The 17,217-nt window shown below is 25.0% G+C and overlaps 2 protein-coding genes across 2 annotated transcripts; one reads left to right on the top strand and one right to left on the bottom strand.

The window, feature by feature from the left end:
- Positions 1–1,448: 1,448 nt before the first annotated feature.
- On the bottom strand, positions 1,449–4,195 carry LOC129607451 (alpha-N-acetylgalactosaminidase). The gene is made up of 5 exons (XM_055518480.1): positions 3,989–4,195; positions 2,902–3,079; positions 2,264–2,533; positions 2,037–2,198; positions 1,449–1,954 (listed from the first exon to the last, which is right to left on the bottom strand). The coding sequence occupies exons 1-5, from the start codon at positions 4,153–4,155 to the stop codon at positions 1,472–1,474; spliced, it is 1,260 nt and encodes a 419-aa protein (XP_055374455.1). The 5' UTR covers positions 4,156–4,195; the 3' UTR covers positions 1,449–1,471.
- A 4,176-nt stretch (positions 4,196–8,371) lies between these two features.
- Positions 8,372–16,917, top strand: LOC129607310 (uncharacterized). The gene is made up of 3 exons (XM_055518215.1): positions 8,372–8,699; positions 8,824–8,900; positions 13,779–16,917. Exons 1-3 carry the CDS (start codon positions 8,536–8,538, stop codon positions 16,676–16,678), a joined length of 3,141 nt encoding a protein of 1,046 aa, XP_055374190.1. The 5' UTR covers positions 8,372–8,535; the 3' UTR covers positions 16,679–16,917.
- The last annotated feature ends 300 nt before the right edge of the window (positions 16,918–17,217 follow it).

Genomic DNA, 17,217 nt, shown 5'->3' with positions numbered 1-17,217 from the left:
GATATTTTCAAATAAATTTGATCGGGATATTCTCCTTCCTAATTAATATGTTGAAGCTTACCGTTATCTTGAATCCTTTTTTTTGTAATTTTTATATGAAATTTCTGATGGATTCAAGATATTAATATAAGATTAATTTTGATAGAAAATTCTTTTTGAATTAAGACGAAACTTCCACACAAATTTGAATTTTTCGGTACCGAATTTAATAACAAATGTCATCTATCAAAAAATACACATATATCTAATAAGGTTACAAATGGATTTAAAAAGGAGAATGAAGCTATGTATGTCTATTTATTTAAGGGTATATGCTACTTTAAGACATTGGCTTTATCAAACCTCCTTCTTTCTAAATTTTATGATCAATTTCTTAGTCAATATTTGATTGATTCAATACATTTGAAAAATTTTAGTTTACATTGTAAATTATTTGCATACGAGATTTCACGTAATCAAACCAGTACCATAAATAAGTACCATAAAAGCATACAAACTTTTAAATCTATATACCTTTGATTAGAAGACTTTCAAAGGACTTAAAGTCGTCTTAAATAATTGCATAACTCCAAACCAAATTAATTACATATTATAGTCGCAAATAATATAAAATTATCTACAATACAAAAAATGTTAAACATTATTTAAAATCAATTTTATAGGTATAGATGTACTAAATGGTTAATTTAGCAAAAATTCCGGGAAGCTCATGTTAAATGTCATATGCAAATAAAATATACAAGAAAGAGCAGTTTCAAATGTTTACAAAATTAAAAAGGTCAAAAGTTTAATTTATTGCTCATTTTTTTTTTTTCAAGTTTTGTTCTATAACAAAATCTTTTTTCGAAATAAAAATAAAATTTTAAAATAAATTTCCATAACAACATAAAAGAGTACAAAGGAAGTCTTCAATACTTATGTAATGTTTTGTTAATTTCCAAATTTTTTGTTAATTTTTATCGACCTTTCAGAAATGAAAAGTGAATAAGTTTTCGAAATTAAGCAAATATTTGCTTAATTTTTTTACAGCACTTGTATTTAACATTGTTTATATAAACAAAATATTAACGGTAAAAAATTCATGTGGATATCGTCTTTAACTTCAACTTGAGTTTACTCAAATATTTAACAAATTTACATTAGTTATAATCACAAAATAATAAGTTCATGCAGTTTCCATCCAGCACAAAATGTTTTCCATCATCTCTGAAATTCAGGAAAACTACTGATTTTAATTTTTTGCTTAAATTTTAAAATCGAGTTTGAAGTAATTAAGGCCAAGTAATAAATGGACTTAAGGAAAGGGTGAAGAAAAATTACTTCAAAAAAAGTTTCTTTATAATTTCTGTAGGATTTCAAACTATAGAAATAAACATGAAATGAATCCACAGCTATACAAAAATTTTTTTTATATTATACTCGTAGTTAAACTAAAATTATCTTATTATTACTGTAAAATATAAAATTAAAACTATTCAATAGCTGTAAATTTATAAAATAAAACTCCATTTGGAATAACACGAGCTTCAAAAATTTCCTTTTGTGGTAAAACTATTGGTTTCCAGTCCTTATCATAAAGATCTACTACATTATATTTGTCATTAAGCATTCCAATATCACTTAAAGTTATATTAATTTCACGACCATGTCCATCAACTCTACGACTAACAAATGCTACTGCAAACGAATGATATTCACTATTACCTTTCTTTATAACTGGCTTTATAGGTCTTAACCAAACTTCAATGTAATTTTGAACTTTGACACGTCGTCCTTGAATGCCCAACGAATCTTGATTAACAGCAATAACATCTTTATTAATTAAAATTTCCTTTATTTCTGGTTTAACACTAGCTAAGTCGTTGGACATAATTAAAGGTGCAGCCAAAATTGCCCATATAGCCATTTGAGTTTTACTTTGCTCGTAGCTAAGACCAAAATTCCCAAGTATAAGCTAAGATTTTGGAATTTAAAAATACATATTAGTAATGAGTGATATATTTAAAAAATAATTATATTAAATCTTATATGCATACCATATCTGGGTCATTCCAATGTCCTGGTCCCCCATGTGGTTGGACTCTATCTTGATTTTTTGCAAAATAATCCGTTATTTGAATAACAGACTCGAATGAATCATCAATATCACCCCAATTTCGCCACAAATTGCAATGTTCTTTAAGTGCCTCATAATTTGGCTAAATTACGTATATAAATCAATATTTTAATTAACAAATTTAATTCTAAATAATAATTTATTTACCATTACACCTTGATATTCTTGATAAACAGGCCAACTGCACGAATATACCATAGGTCGGCCAGTTTTATTTAATAAACGACCAAATTCAGGATACCCTTTATCCATATCTTTAATATCAGCATAACAACCATCTAATTTAACATAATCGACTTTCCAATCAGCAAAGGATTGTGCGTCTATTTCCATATGTCCAATAACACCTGGATAACCGGCACATGTATGAGTTCCATAATCTTCATATAAACCAAATTTTAAACCTTTTGCATGAATCTATGTGAGAGAGAATATCATTTTTTTTAGTTAATTCAGTTATTCAAGGATTGTTTATTATTGCATCTGTAAAATTATTTATTGAAATAAAGCAGTGAAAGAATCGGCAATGAAAATCTTTTAAAATTTTTGCATTTACCGAATAGGAGTGTAAACATTTTGTAATATAAATAATCGAATAGTAATCGAGTTTAATTAAGAAATAATCGAATAATTAAGAGAAATCAAAATGCAAATTTAAATACATCATAAGAAAGGTGGGAGTAAAAGTTTTATAACATTTACATTAAATTTGTCACACATGTCATTTATGAATGGTCTTATTAAAATTATAATTCCTTTGTTTGTCATAAGTGTAAGGAACTTACATAATCAGCTAAAGGATTTAATCCATCAGGAAAACGAACTTTATCTGGAATTAATTTTTCAGTAATTGGATCTCTTTCCATTTCCATCCAACAATCATCAATAATAACATATTCGTATCCAGCATCTTTATAACCTTCTGATACCAAGAGATCGGTAGCTTTTCTGAACATCTCCTCACTTTAAAATATAAAAAAAATGTATAATCAAATAAAAAATTTATTACAATTCCTTTTTACTCTTATTGGTTTGTAAATTAATGTTAGTATGATTTTTTAATAACAAACTAAAATTTTATTTAAATAATATAATAATAGAATTGAAGTTCAATATAATAATATGTACAAATAATAATTTCTATGTTTTTTTGTAAAGGCTGATTTTTTTGCTTTTTCGTGTTTTTTTTCTGAGATTTTCGTTAGTATAAAATGCCGAAAAAAACTGATTTCATTGGTTTTTATTACGACAAAATTAGTTATAATTTTTAGAGTTTTGAGTCTGTCTTAAGTGACTGCCGATATTATGCGTTTTTACGTGTCTTTTAACTTACATTTTCTTCTTTACTACCCGTCATCAATCTTCGCAATTGCTGTCAACGGCTGTCCGACGTCGCAATTGCTAAATTTTCTAAGCGTTCGGGAACTGCTTTTGAATTCCTTTGAGGATATCTACATATCTTTATATGTTCTAGTGGAGATCTTTTCTTGTCCCATTCGGTTCTCTAAAAAAACTAGAATACACCCTACATCAATTGTAACTTTAAAAAAATATTGAACGATGGTTATGAACGAATCGTTAAAAAAATTGTCAATGTCCTTCGAATGGGCGATATATAAACCGGAGTTCTGATCAACATTTACGAGAACTTGTATTGTTGTTTCATTTTTTTTTATTTGTTTCTTTGAATTTAAAAATCAAACTCTTAAAATGTACATTTTAATCTTGTCTTAAAAAACCACCTTTTACAACAAACATGCGTAAACTTAAATAATTTTCTTTTTTATAGTTTTAAATATAAGAGTAATTTTTTTTTTTTTGTTAATTTATCACTTTTTCATTAATTTTATTTTAAATATTAATAATATATACTTGATGCATTCTCCAGGATATTTATTACAATCCACAATACAGCGATATCTTTGCCAATGCATCCAACCCATAGGTGGTGTTCTTGCTAAACCGTTTTCCAAAGCATTAACATTTTGAAGGATCAATAATAGTAAAATGAGAGAACAACTTAATTTAGTAAATAACATTTTAACGATATTTTTATTAATTTTATTTTAATTTTTTAATTTAATTAGGTCTGCAGCCTAACTATACTGAATATTAAAAAGGTTTAGGTTTACCTTTTATAAGCAATTTATTTAAAGATAATAACATTTTTTTTTTATTTTGATATAATTGATTGCTGATAAAGAAAATTGATGGAAAATTATTGATAATATTATAATAAATATTCGGTATCAATCAATATACATACCTATATACATACATATGTATATATTCAATTTATACGTCCTGCCAATTTTTACAGATATTTATCACAGTGTTCTAAATTTTGAAGCTTCTGAAATTTTAATTTATTAAATTTAATTCTATGGGATACCAAATAAAGTATATTAGTGGAATTTGATAAAAAATATCTTCTACATTTTGAAAATTTTTGTGTATTGGCAATGAATTAAAAATTCATGATATTATGTTTTGTTTTTGAAGCTTCCTGCTGGTTTTTAAGGTGACTGCACAATATAAGAAATAGTAATGACATATTTTGTATAACTTAATTTTATTATATTTACGAAAGTGATAAATTCAATTTTGAATCTGGAATGTATAAATTTAACTTTATCAAATTAATAAAATTGAATATATTTATTTGAAATTAAGTTAAATAGTTAAATTAAGTGAACTTATTAGAAGCTTGCGCGCCTCCTGTTTCTCAAAAGAATAAATAAAAGGGTTCTAATATGTAAATATAAATTTACTTATTTATTTTAAAAAATAAGTTGAAGTAATGTTATGCTGATAATACTACGGTATATATATTTAGTTTATAGTGTAATACAGAAATTTTTTGTAATTACACAATAGAACAACTTTTTTTTAAGTGGCGCTGTTTTCACTAGCGCCTCTCAATAAAGTATTTCGTTGTTTAATTACAAAAATTGTCTTCTGTATAGGACTATAAAATGTGTGCATATATAATATGTATATACACAATGGTAATACAATAAAACTTTACCCTCCCTTCCCCTTTATAAAACTTCTGTGGTTCGATTATCAAAAATTAAACTTGTTATATATTATCCTCTTATTCAGGCAACTACGTAGCATATTTTAAAGTGTTTAGGAAAAGATTTTTTTTTTAACCCATTTGAAAATTATCTTAAGTTCCCTTTTATAATTATGTAGAAAATAATAAAGGAAATACATAAATATTTTTAGTTCAAGTACAAATATTATCATTCAAAATCAATATATACATTTTAAGATACTTTCCATTTCAATTGAATTGCCGTTGTCACTTAATGTATGTTAATCTTTTTTGATGAAGTGGCTACGGTATGTATACTTCAAAAGTATACATACACATATAAATATATTAGCAAAGATAATACAATAAAGTAGAGATAAGTTCCAGTACACATTTTTCGTAACTAAATTCTACAAAAAAGTGTCTAATACGAGTCTGATAATGTTCTAATTTAAAAACTATAAATGAGATCCAAATGCTTACTGTTCTAGCCTCAATGGAGACGGAAATATCTTCGAAATGTTCAATCCCACTTTGCATTTGTTCTCATGGAATTCTGGGAGATTACGAGCCAGGAACTAGTAGAAACACTATCTAAAAAAAAAAAAATGGAAGTGAATTAGAACACATTCCACTGCAATCCGACAAGCAATGAATTGGAACTTGCAGGCAAAAGAAATGTGGGAAGACTACGCTTAGAATGAAAGATATCTCAGTCACAAAGGAATTGACTGTATTTGGAAGAACATGAGCAGAAGTTAAAATATTGTGGCAATATTAACTTAGATGGAGATTCTTTTTAGAAGACCTATGCTCCCAAAAGGAGTGAAGATGACAAAAAAATATATGAACGTTACTTATTACGGGGTCTGACTGTAGTTTCTTAAATTGTATTTGATATAAGTATACAGAAAATCGTAAACAAATGTGTATAATTAATTACTCTTAATAAATTTGATAACAAAAAAAAAATTCAATAAATCCGTTAAATCCAAATTTAAACATATCTTTGAAATTTATAAATATTATGACATTATTTTGGAAATTTTATTAAAAGTTCTTCAATTTATGACCATAAAATAAATAACTTTCGTTCTTACACCTGATTTATATAAACTTTAAGTTAATATGGTTATACATTTTATCTATACATAAGTACATACATATGTATGTACATATTTTGAATTAAAGAGTTTTACTTAAAATAACAAATTTTATAAGGAACATAATTTAATAAGTATGTCTACAAAGCTACGTTTTAACCTGTTTAAAGTTTTCTGAAATATATCCACATTATTTTTTAAATAAGAAGTTTAGAATATTTTGTTGGCTTTACCGAATCCTACATAAAATTCCTAGCCTAAAATTGTAATAATTCTTTAATATCGGCAAATATTTGAATAAATGTATATGTATATGCTACTTAGCTATGTACATATGTATGAATGTGTGTGTATTTAAAATATTAATATTTTTGACATTACGCTGAACTTCTTTTTCTACTGAAATTTTTAATATTAATTCCCATAAATATCTACAATATAGTCATGGATTTTAAACAATTGCATAACAATTAGCATAATATTAAGTGTACATACCATAATATGCAAACATATTTAACTATAGGTATGCATTAATTTCCATTTCTCGAAATAATCAAAACAATTATTGTGAAACTTTTAATTAAAGTTTAATTAATTATTTGTAATGTGATTTATTATAGTTAATAATTGACAGAAAAACAAAAAAACTGTTTCATTATGATAAAAAAATTATCTGTAAAAAATACCTGTAGTTTATTTTTGTTTTTAGATAAAACCAATCAAAGAATATTATTACGAATATAACTTAATTAGTTAATCTCCAAGGAAACAATGTAAATAATAATTTCGAAATCATTAATACACTCTTAGAATGCACTCTTATATCTGGATCTTCTTAAGCAAATGGGAAATACATACATACTTACATATATAACTTGTAAATCCTAAAGAACAAAAAAATTAACATTGAAAATAAAGAAAAATCTAAATTCGAAATTTAAAACTAATTTTTATAAACGGATTTTCTTTTAAACAATATTAAGTTTCCAATTTAATTTAATATTCGTTTAAATTTTTATCGAAAATTTGTTTATTTTCAACTAAAATCATATTTAAAGTAGCAGAGTATTAAAATTTTAATTTTATTGCCTGCTGATTTCGAAATCAAATGAAAATCGATAACAATCAATAAAAGATCAAATACTCAAGTAGTTAGATGGATTGGTAGTTGGTAATAAATACACATACATATTGATATACATAGAACGTACGCACACAACATACATATGTACGTACATAACATTATTCTAATCTTAAAGATTTGAAATATGTAATTAAAGTTTTAAAAAATTATATATTATATGTAGGTATGTATGTACATATACAATTATATCGCTAAAATTGTTCTCTTTAAATTTAGGAACTTTATTTTTATTATATAAATACATGCATATATAATTATAAAATTTTTAAAATATATGTATATGTATTATAAAAATTGTATATATATGTATTACAAATTCAATTATATAGTAAAATTTATAGAAAAAACAGTATAACAGTAACAAGAATTTGGAAGGTTTTTTTTTCTGGAAGGCATTAGTAAAATATTAAAAGATCGAATTTTATTTTTTTTAACTAGAAATTTGAAAAAAAGTGATCTTGTGGGAGATTTACGATGTTAAAAAGCGCACTCTATAGCTTTTTTTTTATTCTATATGTATAAGAATCAGTCTTTCTTAGGGTCCAGGCCTGTATTTCTTTCAGCTTCGTATTCACGGTATTTTTGGGAAAAATTAATAGTCAATGTACTACTTAAAGAATTTTAAACGTGTGTTTACTTTTTACTCTTTTACTTTGTCTCCTATATGACTTTTCATTTCTATTCTATTCAGTTAAATTGTGACCATCTTTAAAAAAAAATCAAGAATACTTAATTCTCTTTCAAAATTATCATTCGAGCAATTTCATATACTTTTAAGATATTTTTGCACAATACCCTAGATTAGATGTTATTAGCGCCATAGCGGGATAAATTGTAAACAAATTCATTTTCTGACAAAAAATAAATACCGTCATATGTGTTGTCATTTTTTGTAAACAAAACCGTTGCAAGCACTGACTGTCATTATTATAAAATGTATTGCTATTTAGTAGATTTACAATTACTTTCTGCTGTAGAATTTCTATCTTAAATATTTAAAGTTTTAAAATTAAAAAAGGAAAAGTCTACTTTTTGTTATTGTAAAAACAAAATAAAGAAATGTAATATTGATTATTTGAAGTATGTTGTTGCAAAAAAAGCAAGAAAAGTTGAATGGTGCATTATATTTTTTATGTCGAAGAACGGTCTCGATTGCTGGTTAAATAATTCTTTTAAAAAAAAATTATTTAATAGTTCTCTCTGCAAAAAAGATTTAAAAATGAATAAAAAACAAAATAAACAGGTTGAACTTAAACAATACAATAATAAAAAACATGTTCAGCCTAAACTATATATGTGAGTATGAACTATATACATATTTGATTTTATAAATATGATTTATCTTAGGTATACATACGTATTTGAACATTTTTGTTAATGCTTTAATTAAAATCATATATATATTTTTTTTGTATTTTAGAGATACACAAGAAAATCTTGGAACTAATTTTAATAGCCCATATTACTTGGATAACTCTGAAATAATTTCTTTGAAAAGTAAGTCGTTTTTTCGATTTCGGTAGTTCATAATGGAATATGTACATAATTGTGTATATAATGTTTGTTAGAATTTTTATATTAGAATATAAATATAATCGAATACTCTAAGTTCTAAGATTAAAATAAGGATATAAACATCTTTCTGTTATAATATGCATATTACTTGTGTAGGTAGGTGGGTAAACAAATATTTCTTAAACTGATAACAGATAATGTAGGTACCAATCTATGTAAATTATTGAGGTGTTCCCTTGCAAATAGCATATCTAAATGACTTATGGACATATTTACATATGCAATAAATTAAAATTTAATTTTTTGATAATTTACTAATTTTACCTCTTAAATTTAGTTATACATATGTATGTATATATTTCAAAGCATAAACTTATAAATAAATATTGTGTACATAAGTATGTATAATATTACATAAGTATGTTCATCCTTTGCTCTAAATCGTTGAAAATATTGGATTTTAGTATACATATAAAATAGATATATTTTTCGAATTTTATTTTAAAAATTTAATTTATTGCATGTTTGCATGTATGTATGTATGTAGATTTAAATGTATGTAGATTTAAATGTATGTACATTTTTGTGTTTTTTAAAAGTACACAGTACTTCTTAAGCGAAAAATCACATCAAGATTGGTATAACGTACTTCACATTTAGTTCATTAGTGTAAATTTTATATATGTATATACCTATAGAAATGCCTACATAAGTGAACAAAATATTTGACATGGAAGCCATATTTGTAAAAAATTATTGAAATGCAAAATATGATAAAATTAATTTGATAAAATTTATAAATAAGATACCAGTATAAAATGAATGTCCATACTTCCATAGGATATAACAAATTTATGTATGTTTGGTTTTTTCTTGAATATTTGAAATAAAAAAGCAGTTGATTGAAATTTTGTAAATTAATTTCGTTTATGTGAATCAAAAATAATGTGTTATTACGAACTGAAGAAACTACTACAATAGGATAAAAATTTCTTATTCGCATGGTATTATAAATATAAAATTTAATTTAAAACATTTTACAAAAACTATTTTTGTACAATAAGCTTCATATGTACATATGTATATCAGCTAAACCAGTGTTGCTTTATAATTTCTTAAATGTGGCAATATATCAAAACTATCCACAAAAAGTAAAAAAAAAATATATTGCATGCATGTATTTGTTTGAATAACATGAATATAGTATGTATTTTCTAAAAGCAAAAACGAACATATTGGATCTGAAAACTGAAATGTTATGTAAATACATACACCATTCGTCATTCGTTTTACGCACAATTTATGTATGTTTTTCAATGTATGTGTGTATAGAAAAATTTAACAAATAGCCTTTTTTTAAATTAAAGAATGTAGAAAAAAATCGCGAAACTGAATTTTAAAAACACAAATACGCATTCAAAAGTATAAAATTAATGAATTTAGAATACAAAAAAAAATAATTGAACTTTAATATCCATCATAATTCTAAATCCATAAATTCACATCATATGTTCACCCTGAAATTTTACGAATTTTTTGTACAGCTTTTGTGTTATACATTTGTATTGGTTCATTGAAATATCTGTGCAATGAACATTTTATATATATGCATATATAAATTGTATATATTTATGTTCCGCCGTACTATTTTCTTGTTTTATTCTTTATATTTTTCTTATTCTGGATTTTATTCATTAATATTCTTTAAATTTTCTACATTTTAATTGTTCGTAAAATAGAGACTTCACTGTACATTCGGTTTATTATGTATTAAAAATTTCATACTTTATTTTGTTCGTATTTTAGAATTTTGTAAAGGTAAAAACTTTTGTAAACTGGAATGTGCAATTTAAGATATGAATCCATTTACTAATTCGCAATTTTTTTAGGTTTTAGGTCTTGAAAAATATAAGTTACGTATGTATGTATTTCTCTGAATGTTATCTATTTCTTAAGTTTTTTTTATATATGAAAGATTTTTTAAAAACCCTGTACAACATTTTCAAATCAACAGTTTTTTATATTTGGGTAACACTAATTTTAAAGTGTTATATTTTAAAATTTTTGTTATATTCAATTTTATTGTTGTAATTCAGTTTTTTTGTATTTTTTAAAGTCATTTATTTTGATTTTACTGTATGAACAATTTTGAAAAAGAATTTTAATTAAAACATTTTTTTCCTTTACTAACACATATAAGAATGTACAATATACATATGAATATGTTTTGAGTTTTATATTCTAATTTCAAATACAATAATATGCACACACACATAGATTATATTTTAACAAAATTGCTTGTGTGGTACCGTACAATTTTTCTTTTGTACAAAATACATTGTTAGTCAGGTATCGTTGAAATATTTTTTAGTTCCCTTTCTAGTTCCACTGTACGTAATTTAAAAATTTCTTTGAAACTTTAAATATTTTTTGTTATACATAATGAAATACATATCTAAGTATATAAAATATTTTCATTTTATTTTATATATATTATGTATGTACATATATTTATTAATATATTTAAGATAAAATAGCTTTAGCTCTTATAATTAGGAGATCTCTTATAATTCATCAGATCTCGATATATACATATGTATGTATATACGAAAGTACATATGTATGTAGGTTATATTTTTATTGTTCATTGATTTGTAATGAATTTGTGTCATTCTTCAAAAAGATAAGTAATTTTATCAATAATTGTAATATTTCTTAGTAAGAATTTAGCGTATGTTTATATTTTGCGCTAAAACTTCTATTTTTTTTATAAGTTTTCCTGAAAAAAAAATTGCCTTACAATTTTTGTATTATTAAATAGAATTATGCGTTTTTTCTACAAAATTCTCGCTTGCATAAAAAATTGCTTATTCACCTTCATTGTCAGAATAATTATTATTAAAAAATCATGATTTAATTAATTTTTAAATATAAATTAAATTTACGGTATAATCATGTTTATATTTTATCATAATGTTTTTGTTTCCAAATTTTTATTTCTCCTCTTTTTACAAAAGTACGGTATTTTGTTTGCTTCTTAAAACTTAAAAAAAATAAAACTTTTGTTTCGACATTTTCAATGTTCTGCTTTTTTTCACTAGAAAGCTGTCAACCTTATAAAAACACGAACAGTTTAATTTTGCACCAGTGATTGACATACATTCGCTTTATTTCTCATTGCTTACAAACATAAAATTAATTTATAGGCAAGGGAAATGAAACGCGTGTCAACCATTGATGTACGTAAATACAAACACAACATATATATATTTTTTGAAATTTAGCAAAGTGATGCTATGACATAGCCACTGCATACATTCAACATTTTTTGTTTATTATTGAACACTTTTTTTTGACTTTTAGTTCACTCGAAAATCAACAGATGTCGCCATAAAGAGCAAAATGAAAAGAGCATCATCTCTTTTTTTTATCTTCACATTTGAAACGTTTGCACTATGGGCATTCAATTGACTATCAACCTTACTTATTCTCCAATAAAATCTTAATCATTAAAAAAATCAAATCAATGAATAATTAATAAAATTTCTAAAATTAATTATTTTATTTAGTTTTTGCATTATTGCATTAGAGTCATTGAATTTGTTAAATTCTTAAAAAAATTAATAGTACAGGGTAGAAAAAAATTAAATCGCAAGTAGAAAAAGTATTGTGCAAAAAACATAAATGGAAGTCTTTAAATTCAATAGAAAAGTTAATTCCTGGAAAGACCAATTTTATTGAATTTCGTTGGTTATTATGTTACACACAGTTGCTTATAACATTTTAATTTTATTGTGTAATTTAAAATTTTTTATTGACAGGTATTTCGGAGACTTGATATTTTTGCTTTCTTAAATAAAAAAAAACAAATTTTCTATTTAATATTTTCGCTTTCATGTTTGTGATCATTTAATTCAACAAGCTTATTCAGATTGTCCGACGATATTGGTTTTGGAGGTGGAACTATGCCATTAACTATTTGGCAGAAGCGATTTTCAATTTCCAAATTCAAATTATGACATGAATCTGAAAATTCAAATAAAACATTATTAACACATTTTCTATTTAATTTTTTTTTGAATTACCAAAAAGAGTTTTTGATTCGATATTATTTTCTTCAAATATCTCGTACATATGAACCTTTGGTAGATCAACATATCTACCATTTCTATATTCAAGAGTGGTATTTTCACCTCGAATTCGTTTTTTTAAGTTATCTATTATATTAGAATCTTCTTCTTTATCATTAAGTTTTCGTTTTAGTACATCATAACTCTTATTTTTATTTAAATTAGGGTCAGGTGTTAGTATTATTTGAAAAGTATTTTCTTTTTTTACTATCAATCCATTTTGCTCAAAATTAAACAAACTTCTTCGAACAGTATCCTCAAAATTTTCTACTGGAACTAAGTTTTTCATTGAATATTTTACGGAATCCAAAATGCTTGCTATATCAAGTTCTTTGCAACTCAGTAATATTTTGTAAACATGGCGATTTATTTTCCTTGGAACACCAGTTGAGTCCATAATTTTGTTACGAAATATGTATGTGTACAACACAAAAAAAAATACAAAAAATTTGTATATTTTGTTCAAAAATACACAAAATAATAAAAACTTATCTTTAACTTAATTTTCCAAGCTAGTGCGACTAATTTTTTTTCAAAAACGACAAAATTAAATATAAAATTTGAAAATGGTTTAAGAGTCTTTGAAAAATAAGTTATAAAAAATGCCGATTTACAAAAGGTTTGCATTTTTTGATATTTTATAAATAAGGATAGTTTTACTTTAAAATTAATGAAATTCAATATAACTTAAAAAATAATAAACAAAATTTTTTAAATTTTATGTTTTCAGAAACAAGTAATAATTCATATTGTATTCATGATGTATCACTAGATAAAGACAAGTCAGAAAATATATACGCTTTTAAAGAAACTAGTAAAATTAATGATATAATTGCTATAGATGAAGATGATGATATTGAAGACTTTGAAGCCAAAAAGATAAGATTTTCAAATCAGTCCATAGAATTAGGTCAATGTGATTTTAAAACAATAGATTGTTGGCAGTTAAAAGAATATAATCAAGACGAAGTTGTATTTGATGAAAGTCTCATAAAGGAGCTAGAAGCGGAAAAAGAAACTCAACTTTTGCAACAAGCACAACAAAAGAATAATGATAAAAGTTTAACAAAGGGCAAGCACAAACCAATGAACAAAAAACAAAGCAATATTGGTCAAACAAAAAGTAATGAACGAAGGACTCCCAAAAAGATTTCTTGTAAAAGTGTTAGAAGTAAAATTTCTTGCAAAAATCCAGTTGAGCAAGAGAACGAAAAAGCAGAATCTAAAACTTCTTTTTCTGTTGTAGGAAATTCTACCGATGTAGATTTAACAGGAAAGGGACAAGCAATTTTGAAGAAAAATAAAAAAGAATCTAAACGGTCAGGTGAGAACCTATGCGATAATAAAATCGATTATGGGGTATCAAAAATTGATGTACAAAAAAGTGCAGGAGAATTTGATATTGAATATCATATAACAAAAGTAGCAGATACTACCGAATGCAAAATAAATTCACCAGAATTAAATGGCAGCAAATTGATAGTCGAGGAAATAAAAAAAGTCAATCAAAAGAAGAACAACAATATGTTTATCACAGGATTTTTAGATTTTCTTTCGAAATCATCAGGAGATGTGCGAGATTTGATAAAAAAGCGAGACCAAAATACTCCGGTAAAGGAGGATTCCACATTAAGTAAAACACAGTCCACAAAAACCACTAGGAAAAAAAAAGGTTCCCTTCCTAAAAATGAACTCACAGATGCAAAAGAAGACAATAAAAAGAAGACGACGAAAATCGTTTCTGTCGATTTAGAAAAAAGTGAGCTTATACATACGAAGAAAGATAATACAGAAGTACTTTGTGTCGATATAGAAAAATGTAATTCAGAATTTTATGATGAAAACTCGCATGCTTCAGAATCTTCTGTTCAGAGTATACATTCATATGTTCAAAGTATATGCTCATCAGATACAGATTCCGCGTTATTAAATACTAGTTCTAAAAACAAAAAAGGTGCCCGTGAAGAACAACATGATTTTCTCATTACAGATGTTTTGAAAGAACCAAATAACACTATCACAAATGTTATTGATTTGTCTGATGTGTCTTCAGATGTTGAACACCAAGAGAAACTGCTTAATGCAGTTAACAAAAAACAAAACCACAATAGTAAACCCAAATCTGTTAGCAAAAGAATTTTAAAAACGTCCTCAGTTGATTGTGCTGTTAAAGCAAAAGGACAATTGGAAAATGAAACTATTACCAAAGCACACATTTCGTTGCTTGATGAGAATGAACAACCATCTAAAATTGAGTTACCTCAAAGTGTTGACTATCAAAGACTCCTTTTCCAAAATGGAAATTTAATGATACCCAAAATTGTGAGTATAGAGTTAATAGAAGGTAACTGCAATGAGGAAAATAATTTAACTCAAAGTGCTTTAAATTCGCCTCCTCTACACTCAAACAATGGCCAGATTTGTATTCAGGTTCAAAACATTACATCAACCGTTATTAATGGTTCTCAAAATAACCACAATAAATCTAATGAGTTTTTAAAATCAGCTACAATTGTACAAGGTTTGACACAAAGTAAAGGCAAAGCAGATGCCGGCTGTAATAACATCAATGAAAAAAACTTAACAGAACACACAATCGGTTGTAACAGTTCGGCAAACTCCAATTGTAACTCAAACTTAAAATTTGATCACTTTAAAAGCAAACAGAAACCTGTTACAAAAAACAAAGAAGGAATAAAGAAAAATCATTCATTTGAAGTAGGAAATTTCGTTGTATTTAAAAATGAGCTTTACAGTAATAGTTGGCCGGTAATCTTTGAAGTTATAACTTTAACGGCATTGAAGAGGTATGAACCAGTTTTCGAAAATTGTCGATGGTTGTATAAAAGTACACTATCTTATTTACGCTTTCAACAAAAAAAAAATTGCATAAAGGTACCTGTAAAAATATTGAACACGGATAATGGAATAATAACTGCTCAATTAGATAGAATGGAAATTGATTACGATTATAGCAAGTCTATTAAAGAAAGTTTAGTTAAATATGAAGAATTAAGAGAACCTTTTTTCAATTATATGTTAACTGTTGTTTCACAAGCTTTAGATTTTAATTTTTTCCAAATAGCTTTCCAAGAAAACAATCACAACATTATGTCAAAAATTTTGTTGATTGATAATATTATAACAAAAGCTGTACAAAAATGCAAAACTTCTATTAATTGGAGTAATTTACCTCAACCTTCCATAGATGAATTATGTCATTGCACATGCAAAGTTCCAAGTAAAGAAGAAATTAAAGAACACCGGTGTTACATGTGTTCCTCAACCAATATTAAAACTTCCTTAGTATTTAGTGGGCATCCTTATAATAAGCTGACGTTGAAATTATTGAAAAAAAATGAGATTTGGATTGAAGAAGAGTATTACTTTTGTCAAGTATGTTTACAGAATGTGACTTTAATACATAAGTTAACTCATATGAAATATTCACTGTATGTAAAATGTAAAGCAAAATTATCTGAGATCAGAGATCCTAATGATGTTGTATTAGATACTAAAAAAATTTTAATATCCATATTAAATGATACCACATGGCTAGAAGAATTATTTTCAGAATTTATTTTAAATTTAGCTGAAGTTGATTTCATAGAGAAAATTCATGCGACATAATTACTTTTACTAATAATATTGTGGAAAAATATTAACAATAATTTAATAAATTATTTAATTTAAATTTTGCATAAAACGATGCCATAGAAAACTAATTTTTATTATTTATTAGAGTTACGAAAGAATTGCTTAACTGGAAAAATTACCAAAAATAAATTCACAATATAAGCTAAATTAACAGAAAACTCGTACTTTATATAATTAAAATCTAGAACTAAATTTATTATAATTACATATTATGTTGTTAGAGGTACAATAATTTAATTTTAAGCCAGTTATATAAAACTATGTACATATTATATAAAAATCAATGATTTTTAACTCTAAGGAAAAATAAAAATTTGAACTATGTAATTAAGTATTTAACAATAATTCTTTTTTTTTTTTGAAAAAAAAATGTAAACTCAAAATATCATAGCTTCTGTTATTTGAAACTAGCTTTATTAATTCAAAAAAAGAGGAAAACCTAATCGAATAAATAACGTAAAAATCTTATAATTGAACACTTTTTAATATTCTTTTAAAAATTAAATGAAAAA

The sequence above is a fragment of the Condylostylus longicornis genome, unplaced genomic scaffold (assembly GCF_029603195.1).
Source record: "Condylostylus longicornis isolate FDR11 unplaced genomic scaffold, ASM2960319v2 ptg000027l, whole genome shotgun sequence".
In the NCBI taxonomy this organism is placed as follows: domain Eukaryota; kingdom Metazoa; phylum Arthropoda; class Insecta; order Diptera; family Dolichopodidae; genus Condylostylus; species Condylostylus longicornis.
This window is presented reverse-complemented; position numbering and strand designations above follow the sequence as displayed.